General features: G+C 36.6%; 1 protein-coding gene across 1 annotated transcript in view; it reads left to right on the top strand.

The window, feature by feature from the left end:
- Window positions 1-4869: 4869 nt before the first annotated feature.
- LOC106793740 (epidermal growth factor receptor) overlaps window positions 4870-11966 on the top strand; it is a 113124-nt gene continuing 106027 nt past the window's right edge. Inside the window, exon 1 of the mRNA XM_014760927.1 lies at window positions 4870-5854. Coding sequence (XP_014616413.1) covers window positions 5773-5854 — 82 coding nt within the window. The 5' untranslated portion in view covers window positions 4870-5772. The remainder of the gene's footprint in view (window positions 5855-11966) is intronic.

The following is an 11966-nucleotide window of genomic DNA, read 5'->3' as shown; positions in this document are numbered from 1 at the left end:
TTTCTCGAATGTCGTTGCATTTTTAAAACGTGACTTATCACAAATTTTCTAATGTTAAGGAAGATAACAAAAAAAAAACTAATTAACGAGTTTACCGGTTCGTTTAATTTTAAAATTGATATTGAATATTTTAACGGTGCTTTTAAAACGGAAAACATTTGTATTAATACAATTTTAAGACGTTGTTACGACGCCTTTAGAAAAAAGGAAGGAAAACACACATGCACACCACACATTTGCGATAAGTCAACGACGCTCGTTGTTGTCGTTAACAAAACATACAGTGACGATAATATCGCGAGACGCGAGATTTTTTAAAGAAAATGTCAATCAGTAAAAAAACCATCATTGAACGTTCATGAATAATCGAGAGAGGATAGGATAATTTTCTTCGCAAAAATCCTCAAACACACAACGAACTCGCAATTTTTAAACGAGGATAATTTTAACAACCGTTGATGGGGAAAAAAATTGAACGATATTAGCTTAGCGTACATATCGGGACAGGAGAACGAATAAACTTTCTTTTGTAACGTTGTCTTCATAATTATGCCAACATTTACGATCGAGGCGAATTTTATGCGGATACATAAGAAAAGCAAGAACTCGCAATACGATACTTCTTTCATCCCATAAAGCACTATTAATAATTAATTATATATACTCACACACACTCTCTCTCACACACATACACATACAAACACACACACACACACACAAATAAATATACGAGTGTAAAAAGAAATCAAAAAAATTTAATGAAATGAACAAAAAGTAGAAATTATACGGTGGCATTGTGCAGAAAGAAAAATAAAGAACAGAGAAAATCGCGTTTATCCGAGACTGAAATTCATCAACAGCTGTGTCTATCGATTTTTTTTCCGAAGAAAGAGAAACGATCGATTCTCGTCGTTTAATCGATCCAAATGAAGATGTGATATTTACGTGCAAATGTAAAGTTTCGGCAATGACAGTAAAAACATTTCAGACGAATACAATACGAAAGATCATTAAAAGCGACAGATGATGCTGTTAACTAGATCATCTGTCAACGCCATAAAGTGTCCTAGCGGTGGGAAGGCGGGTGGGGGGTCGTTTATAGCGAGAAAAAGAAATTGTTCGTGGTTTATTGGCCTAAGGATGAAATCGAAGGACCTAAGAAACAAGTCGATCGACTTTTCTTCTTTCGTCGAACTTTCACGATTTAGGTGCAGATAAGGATTGATACGATCTTTACGTTTTACAGAAAAAATTCTTTCGAGAACAAATCGTTGTAGAATTTATATGCTGCTATCTGTTCTCGAATGAGATTTTCGATCAATCCTTTTTCCCTTTCTACAAAGAATTGTTGTAGGGAGAGAGAGAGAGAGAGAGAGAAAGAACGCCTAAATTAGATTTGCGTTCTTGCACTGTTCGCACCGTTTCTTTTTATTTCAAAGTGTATATAGATACACATAGAAGAAAAAAAAAATGGCAATGAATGGTCGACAATGTGTTCGAGTGCCAGCGTGTACGTGTAGAAAGAAAAAAAAGAAAAAAAGAAACCTATAGTAGAAGAGAATATTAGATAGGTAGTCACTAAAGTAAATAAATAAGTCAAAAAGATCTGGTTTATTACATCCGCATGGTTCTACCAGGCTCTTTCAAGCCTCTAGCGTGATATGATAAGACGTGCCTGCTACATGATGTTGTACTACGTAGCTTTCGAAAGTTCCACCCCGCCTTTAGTTTTATATGTGATGAGACTCTTCTTCGTATCAAATTTTCTCGTATCTTTGTGCGTTCACTATTGCGATAACATCTCACTTTTAACGAAATGAAGGAATAATAAATGGGCAATTCTATCTTTATTCTTTATATCTCGCGAGAGTTGTTATTACTGATCGGTGAAAATGAGTTAAGGGAAAATAATATATATATATATATATATGTTTTTTTTTTTTATTTTTCCTATCGATAAATCGTCGAAGCGCAAAGAAACGAGAATAATGTAAAATTAATTACAAAGATCTCGAAGATAAGACTTAGTCGCTCTATGTAGATGAGAAAGTTTGTAATGAGAAACCGGATATATGTATAATAGATGTATGTATATCTATGACGCGTTGTTTAGACTGTCGCGAATATAATAGCATATAGCTTAATATTACAGAAGTTCGTGGCTCGATTCGTGAGAATTGAAAAGGATGCAGAATGCACGCATTAAAAAAGCTGCTAACGTGAGCTCTAAGTAAGTAAGAATAACGTAGCCTTTAAGGACCATCGATACACCGCCAATAATATACGTATATATCCTAAATTCCCGTGTTATTTCTCATTCTTCGTTATCAGAGATTCAAGCCGACTGTTAGATTAATTGCGTATTAGATTGGATCATTCGAAATTATGATTAGAATTACCAAAATAAATATATATATAAATACCTGCATTCGATTAAAACATATCGACGAAGATGAATTTGGTGAACGCTAAATACACTTTGAATTTTCGATTGTCGGTACGATCTTTTAAAGAATACGATTCTTTGTCGAGAAAATCTCTTCTCGAAGTGCATATCAGTAACGTATGTATATCAAATTGTAAACGACACTCCCCACCCCCTTTCGTATGTGAAATTGAACGAAACAATAAGAAGATAGAAAAAAATGTTTCCTTTTTGCATTATAAATATCGGTATACATACTGATTCATTTTTACGTGCGTCACGACAAATCGTATTTCAGGATATTAATTTTTATCATATTACACGAGATTTTTTATCTCACATACAATCAAATGAATTCGGATTGGAAAAAAGGACCGAAAATAACATATACAAAGACGTCTTTTCATGGGATCTATCGTTTTCATCCGTCAATACGTTCAATGCGCGACGAGATTGAATATTTTGGTTTTTTTTTTTTTTCTTTCGTTTCTGTAGTTTTTCTTTATCTCGATTAAATTTTCGTACTTACAATTTGTTCGATTTTTCTTTTCTTTGTTTTTTTTTTCTTTTTTTCACGCTATACTCTACCTAACGTAGCACGAGGCGTACTGAGTTCGGGGCGTAAATGAAATATAGCACAGTAAGAGCAAACTCTACTTATTGTTAGACGCGGAGCTTGAATACATATAAAATACGTTATACTGATTAAAAAAACACGTGCGCACTGAACAAATACATCTTGTTATTTATAATAAATGAATTCAAAAGCAAATATTTATTATTTCTACTGTATAAATCTGCACGACGTTCCTCCTTACATTTACATTTTATCTTCAATTTATATATATATACGGTAAGCAAGGTGAAAATTTCTTACTAATCTCTTTTTAAATATTTCGGTACTAGCGTCAACTACAATCGTCATCTATGTGAAAGCCTGTGAAGTCCAAGCACCGACATAGTCAACTATTTGCGGAACGAAACATCCTAATCCTAACATCGATTATAAACTGCTTTCATTATTCAATACAATAAATGTTGATTTTTTTAAATTTAGTTTTCATTTACTCTCTATTGCCTGGATTTTTTCTGTGTATATGATTATAAAAAATAATGATATAACTTGGAATTAACTAATATTAATCGATACAAAAAATCTGCCTACAAAATAGGGACTATATAAAATAATATATGTGCACACATACACAACTAAACAAACTTAACAAAACAACAAACAAAGCTAAAACCAAAGGATTAATAACACATACTTTTCCTATATTATCTTATAAAAATAAATCAATAGCATATTTAATTGATATAGCGTACTTAAAATAGTGATTTACTAATTTCTTTCTATACATACCAAATGCTTTAACAAAATGAACGACTTTCTTGTCGTAGATATTCTCAATGCATAAAATGTACGCGTATCATGGTGATATGAAAATGCCACTTCTACTTACGCACCTTTTCACATATACATAATCGAGATAAAAAAAAAAGTGTTAAACCGATAAAGAGTAAACCTGGTAGGACTACACTTCCCGTCAATTTTCTCACGACTACTTTTAACCCATTACAACATTTCGAACACCCGTTCGGTCACTCGTGTGGAAAGATTAAAAACACGAGTAATATATTTGCATTCTACGTGCTTAATTCTACTGTTACTTTGAAATAATAATTTAGTAACATTATTTAAATGATTAATAAACAAGATAATAGTTAATGCAAAATCGAATATTTTATGTAAAAAAGTAAGGAAAAAACAAAATTGAATGAATTCAAATACTTATTGTAATTTCTTTGTCTGAAAAACATTTAGGATTCTTTGAGAGAGCAACAGAAGTTGGTTAATGGCAAATAAAAAGGTTCAACAATATTTCTTATTTTTCTATCGTGCAGGTGTTCGTTAATTTCTAGTTATTTACGAAATTGCGCAAAGAGTTTTCTCGCATAGGTAGGAGCTATCTCACGTACATAGGTACATCGGTCGATCGCGTACGCGTTTCAATGACGAGAAACCAGTTTCGTTGAGCGATTTTTGCGACGATAAAACAAGACGCGTCTTCGAGGAATCGACGGCATCGTACGCAAGTACGTTTACCCTCTCTGATTTGCAATGATCGCTCGTGCACGCGTATGTATGCACGCGTATGCACGTACACACATACTTACGTCATACCTTCTTTTTATCTTATCCCTTTTGGCATAATCGGAAACTTACTTACGACTTTTTCGCTGCATCCTCTTTTTCTTTAAACTTCTATACGTCATTCCAATTTCATTGCATTCATCGTTGCAAATTCAAATCACAAACTTTCGTGTAAAAGTAACAACGAGTAATTACAAACGACGAGGGAATCGACGAAACGTTAGTTGAAGAAATTTTGTTGAAAACGAAAGAAATAATATAAATACGCAAAATATAACGAAATATACAAATTTCAACGTAAGTCACAAATTTGGGGACGAAATCGTACGAAGAAAGACGTTGTTAAAGAGAGAGAGAGAGAGAGAAAGAGACTTCGAGAAAGTCCGGTAATTTCCGTAAGAGTTCAACGGCGTCGTTGATCGGCCCCGCCTGTGGCGCCGCCTGTCGCGTTACTAGCAAAGCCTCGGTGGTCTTTGACAAGGCGCGCGTATTCTTGAGTCGACTAGCGTGGGAGTAAGAGCAGTTGCCCCTGACGCTAAGACTGTCGACAAGGTGGTCGGTCGTTGGGACGGACACCTTGCCAACCTTTCAAAACGCGTCTCTTTCTCGTCTCGTGCACTTTTAATCTTTTCTATCGGAATTTGTACGATTAAATCGCCAACCAAAATTTAAATTGTCATCGAACATTTATTCCGTGAAAGTGATTCTTTCACTTATTCACGTACTTACACGAGCATAAATGTAAACGTACTTGATAGTGAATTCTTGGTGTTTTACGAGTGTCGAAAATGAAATAAACGAAGAGAAAACGAGATCCATCGTTTTATTTGTCGTCGAGAAAAAAATACGAGGAGGAATGTTGTGACAAGGACGAGCGAAGGAACAAGGGGGAAAGAAAGAGCGCGAATTTTGAAATCATGCGCATCGAGCAAGTACCGTCTTGCTGAGAGAAAAATTCCAAATATACGGATAAATAGATAAAGATAGGTCGATGTATTTACGTATACTCGTTATCCTTCGTGAAGATTTGGTTCTTCGAAAAAACGCAAGAGTTGCGTTGTTGTGTATATATTACGGGAGTGTAGTAACGACTACATGTGCGGTGTTTGTGTAGTAGTCGACATGCGAGGATCTTCGTGAAGGAGCAGCGTCCCTTCCCCTTTACGCCCTCGCTCTGGATACAGGATTAAACATGGGACTGGGCACTATCCTCGTCCTCTACGTTTCCTTTATGCTGATCTACTCCGATCAAGCCGACGTCACGGAGGAAAGAGGTGAGTCCGAGATCATCTATCGTCTTCCTTTTTTATCTTTCGTGTCGTCTCATCCTACGAAATGAAAACAACGATACTTTTGTTAAACCAATGAAAAAAGCAAAATGTTTTTACTGCCTGACCACACGAAAGATACGAAAGAACGATCGGAATGTGTAACAGAAATCCTTCTCATTCCATACTCGGTTTATGTTCATCGCGCACGTTTTAAGTATCGTTAAAGAGGTAACACAAGAGAGATTATAAAAATTCTTATTGGGCCTTTTGGATACATAATAAATGTGTCTTCAAAGTTTCGGTTTCTTGCTCGTTATTCCAAGAAAGGAGAATATAAGGAATAGCAAACATTACTGAGCAGGTGCTGCACCGTTTTGGTATCCCTACCACTGTCCAACGAAAGGTTCAGGCATAAGCTGTCTGGCATTGTCAGAGAACTCTCTTTTCTAAAGAGATTTACCGACTTCTATTTCATTTACAGATGACAGTTTCAAAAGCTCTTCTTTCCCTTTATTTTCTTTTCTTTTCTTTTTAATAATAAAAATAACTTTTACCTATATCGATTTAAATCTTCTTCTATTAGTATCTATATTATTCTTTAAAACCTATTGACATTTGCTAACTGTCATAGTAATTCAAAATATATAATCAAGTTTCATTCAATACGTCATCTATTACCACTTATATATATATATACATAGTGTAATTGGTATATAATAAATAATAAATGATAATCATACACGTACACGCATACACGCATCGCGCACGTATCAGGTGTTTTACTTGCGTTTCACATTGATCTTATCAACGATCTAATAAACAAATTCCACGGATTAGTTGCATATACGTATTTCACGTTGATACGAGCTCTTCACGTTTGGCTTGCTCGATAAAAGATAAAAGGGTAGTCCGATTATGCCGCTAAATGGCGCGGATTGACTCGAGGGAACGAGAATACGGCTTATTTATTTTTATACCGAAAACTTAACGGCGTCCTCCCCTTTTCTCTCGTCCTTCTCTCTCTCTCTCTCTCTCTCTCTCTCTCTCTCTCTCTTTCTCTTATGTGAATATAACGTACGCACACCATGAGTTAAATATACCTTGTTAAACGACTAATTAGGCCTTAATAAGATCGGTTTGGCCAGAGCACTCGCACGAGAATCCAGGCCAATAGTACGGCATGTCTCGGTGGAACTTTTGATAAAGCGACGATAGAGTTGTATCTTACGTTGACTGCTTGAGTTATCGTCGAGCGTCTTCGAGCCGAAAACTTCGTTCTTTCGAGGATCGCGATAGTAAAGTAGTAAATAAGTAAATCCCACGAATGTCTACGTACATAGATAATTATGACATCCCGTTATTTAACATCGTTTTCTCATAGTTTTTGCATTGTACCGTGATTTATAAAAATGTTCGTTAAGTCGTTCGGATATCCCATAGAAATCCGAAAGAAACTCGTGATCTTCGTGGCGGGATCATCTCGAGTTATCGAATTCCTTTCTTGTCAATTTGTAGGAGAAAAGAATCTCACGGTAGGAGAAGAAAATCGAATCGAGTTGCCGTAAAAATGCGTGAACTAATAAGGGAGAGAAAAAAAAAGATTTGAAAAAAAAAAGAAAAGAAAACGAAAAGAAAGAAAGAAAGAAAGAAAGAGAATGAGTGAAAGAGGGAAAGGGAGTTTACACGGTAGCAATGGTATAAAAGATTATACGAAGGATTTCTCGTTGAATTCTTGTCGAGGGTATCGAACGCGTTTAAAAACCGCCACGGTGAAGCAGTCTCTCTACGTTGAACGAAGGAAGAAAAAGCAAGAACGCGTTCCCTCGCGTTCTCCAAGTCAACGACGTCTACTCTGCTCTCTTCTCTACTATTCCTTTCTCTCTCTTTACCGTAAGAAAGAAGGGCATAGAGGAACGTTAACCAACGAAGCATAAAATAAGCGCTCGAATCGAAGTCTTCTGGCAAGTTTGTATCGAGAATCTCGTTGTGTGTATTTGTTTCGATCGTTAAAATATACCAATCGATAGTTGTGCTAGTTCTAAATCTCTTCACAGAGTCAAATAATTGTAAGCACATATTGCAAGGATTTCATTGCGAGACTGAAAGAAATCGAAAAATCGGTTAATTTAGAAAAGCTACAGTGATCTTTTCCCGAAGATGAATTTAATATAGAATTAGTTGGTAACGTTCCCACGAATCGGTAACTAGTAGCTAGAATGTAAAGGGAACGAGCTCGGGTCAACACCACTTGAACCGATCCCGATGAGTACGATCGCGAGCAATGACGCATCGAGCCGCGAATCGTCTTACATGACGAACGTTACCAAGGGATTTCTTCGTCGTTAAGAAAATAGATCCATAGAGGATTTCATTTTAAACGATATATCATTTTCAAAGTATTTTTAATTCTCCTTTTTTCTTTGATTGATTGCTTATTCTTCAATATTAACAATAAGTAAACCGATCTTTGAAAGTTAACGTTGACTTATCTCGAAGGAACTTTAGTAGGATTGGATGTTCAGCAATTGAGTTATCTCTGCCAGTACGACGACAGCTAGCAGCAATCAGGGTCGAGCGACAATGCATTCACCTCGTGCATTGACCACAATTTAATTCGTCTATGTATCTTCACCCGTCTCTCTCTCTCTCTCTCTCTCTCTCTCTCTCTCAACGAGACGCACATTTTTCCTAATCTTTTGTTTTTCTTCTTTTTGACAATTCAAAGGGGGAGGGTTTGTATATACGATAGTAGAAAGAAAAAATATCTAGACTGGATTTTAAATTAGTACCATCGGAACGTAGACTTCGAAACCACGTGTCGGAATAACGTCGGAAGCAAGCAGAGACACTCTCTTGGAGCCAATTACAAGGAACGCATTCACAAATGGTTATGGACACGAGCCTATATAAAGTAGGTGTATGTGTTGTACAAGTGTTTGTACCGTGCTTAGCCGTAATTGTTTAATGGATTAATGAAATGATACACCCGCCGAATCTAAGACCGCACAAAAAGCCAATTGTGTATCACCGACATTTCACGATTAGCCCGACCTTATAACGCGAGGTATTGGACCGCTACTGGGTATTCACGTGCTTCGAAATTACTAACTCGCGGATTGACTCGTATTCGCTATCAATTCGTAGATATGATGAAATACAATCAATTGTGTTTTTTATTTTCTTTTTTTAAATAACATTAGATCAATACCGAAACAAACAAATCAAATCTTTCATTTAGATATAACGTTTATCTATAGTCGTCAAATTTTCCTACGAGAAAATAATGTGGCATGCAATTTAGGTCTTTCAATGAGAATTATTTCGTAAGCATGTGTATGGCATAAGGAAATAAGTTGGAATAGAATCTCTAAGCTGTAAGAATTGAAATAGATTTAAATCGAACGACTTGGCTCGTTAGGCGCGAATATTCTTCCTCTCTTTCGTTAAAGAGAATCTCTCGTTGCGCGTGCCTAACTAGTTGCTCGTGTTAAGTGATAATCATTTAGCATGATACTACGAGGCTGCAGCTGCGTTCGCTCGCTCGCTTACTCGTTCACGTGTCGATGACTCACGACGATTTAGATTTTACTGATTTTACCTAAAACGTTTTCGATTCGTTCTAGTATTCGTTTCGATTGAGACCATGTAAGTAATGAATCATTATGCAATAACGACCGATTAACATCTAGTTTAAGAAGTTTTACGTTTCGCGATCGGATTGTTTTCTTACTTGTTACGAAAATATACTAAGAGAGACTATATTTCGAAATTCTTTTTCGTAAGATTAAAGGAATGAAGGGCGCAACGAAGACCGATAAATCCATGAATCGAGTTATTCGATCCTTACGAAGGAATTTGCGGTTTTCGTTCAATCGCCGAAGCCATTTTCTAAAGGTGACAAATGTACGTTCTATAATATAAAACTGTAGGCTGGTACCAAGTTCGAAAAATATCATTCTTTCAATTCACCGTGAAAGAATATACAAATCTGATCTCTTGAGTAGAAGAAGTCGTCTTTATGATCGTGCTGAAAAGTATTGAAGTTCAATGGTCGTCGCGACTAGTACGAGATGATGCATAATCCTGGTCAAGATATTCAAAGACATGTCTGGCGGGAGATTTGAATCGTAGAAATCATAGTCGAATTAAATCGTGTCTTCTTCTCAAGGAGCATGGTCACACATCGAGGGTCAGTCTAGCAGGAAAGGATTTGTGTTCTCTCCCTCTCCTTGTTGAGACTATAGAGCAAAGAAGAGAAAGAGAAAAGGAAAGAAAGAGAGAGAGAGAGAGCGGAGATCTTACGTTGGTCGTTTATCCGCCTGAAAAAGAAGACGTTGGAAGAATTGTAATAGTGCAAACTATGAACAAAGAGAAGAAGGTGGGAACGTGGTCTTTTCGTGGTTTAACTACAAGATATAGACTTTTCCTAATCGTGAAAATCAAGCGATCATGAATTTGATAATACTGTTACATCGTAAAAGGCGATCTCGGTAATTACTAAAGACAAACCTAATGCTTTCCAATGCTTTCACAATATGTTACTCTGATAGAAGCTAAAGTAGTAGATTGATCGACAATACAATTAGGTGTGAACTCGATACGGCGTGGAAAGTAAACTCGCGATAAGTTAGACTTTTTCGGTCGTCTCGAGCGAAGTTTACTCGCTCGGCCAATAATACGTAGTGACTTAACACCAGCAGCACTCGGAGCGCCTCGGGTGCGAAGTGAGCATAAGTGCGAGATGGTGGAGTTTAATTGAGGTTGATGAGGGGTGCGCTCGTATTGGCCCGGAATTCAATGCCGCGATGATATTTCTTGCTCGCAGTAAGACGTCGTCTTACTTGGCAGGAATGCATCAGAAGAAATCGATCAAATTGCGCGTTGAACGCGAAAAGGATTCGCGAATTGAAGATGTAGCTAACGCACAACTTCTCAGCCAGCCAGGCTTGTTCCTCGTGTCCGATTCGTCTCGGCTTTTGCCTTAAACGTGCCCTACCGTGTGTCGTGTGGTTGATTCTACTGAAATTAACGAGCCGTAAGATTTCTTTTTATTTTGCGAACAAAAAGAAAGACAAAATAATAAAAAGTCTTATTAAAGCTTTAAATTATTGCAAGACCAATCTGAAAAATAGATACATACGTTCTTTCTTTATCAAGAATTATCGAAGAAAAGTACAAGATTATGAAAACATAGATTGGTACGATAAAAAAATTTTATCGTAATCCGAAGCCAATGAAATCTACAGCAATTCGACGCTTATCGTTTTTCACGGAAAGATCTCTCTCACTCTCTCTCTCTCTCTCTTTCTTTCTTTTTCTCTTTTTTATTTCTCTTGTTCTCGCGTGACGTGGCCGTTCTTTAAATGCTCGTCTTGCGTTGACTACGAATACTTAATTCTTATCAAGCACGTTTTGTACGCGGCTCATACGATACGCGGCCTCTAAATGGAGGCGTTCCAGTCGCTTCGATAATCAAGTTGTCGAGATCCTACTCGCAGTAATACATATATATTTATAAAAGGAGAACAATCTCTCTAAATATATCCTAGTCGCATAAATTAAAATTGATCCAATCGTAAAAATCAAATTTAAAAAAGAATAATTAAAAAAAGAACATAAACATTGAAAGATTTTTGAAATGAACGTATAGAATTCTATACGAAATATCTATCGTCTTGCTATAAATGTTTATGTTATAAAACTCAGATATATCTCGAGAAAGAATTTCCTGACAATACAGTTAATGAACGTCATGGAAGAGGAAAAGACCACGCGACTGGTCAAGTGAGTTTAATAGAAGAGACAAAAGAGAAGGAACACCGTGAAATATCGTAAAATCGTGATAAAGTTAAAAAAAAAAAAAAAAAAAAAAATAAGAAAAAGATTTTCGTAGTTTTCGGGTTGTCTCTCGTTCACTCTAGCTCACGGAATATTTTTCTCTTTCTAACAGCATGTGCCAGAGATAGGGACTTGGTTGTGTTGGGTTGCGTGCCGCGGTTACGGAACAGGAACCTCCCTCTAGCTTGGAATACCGCGTACGTTTTACGTCCATCCTTTGCTACCTTCGACATTCTTACCCGCCCGAGCCCTGCGCATCCCGTGTCCTCTTCCATTG

Source organism: Polistes canadensis, unplaced genomic scaffold (assembly GCF_001313835.1).
Source record: "Polistes canadensis isolate GaletaPanama2010 unplaced genomic scaffold, ASM131383v1 scaffold_1, whole genome shotgun sequence".
Taxonomy (NCBI): domain Eukaryota; kingdom Metazoa; phylum Arthropoda; class Insecta; order Hymenoptera; family Vespidae; genus Polistes; species Polistes canadensis.
Note: the sequence above shows the minus strand (reverse complement) of the source record. Positions and strands in the feature narration are given on the sequence as shown.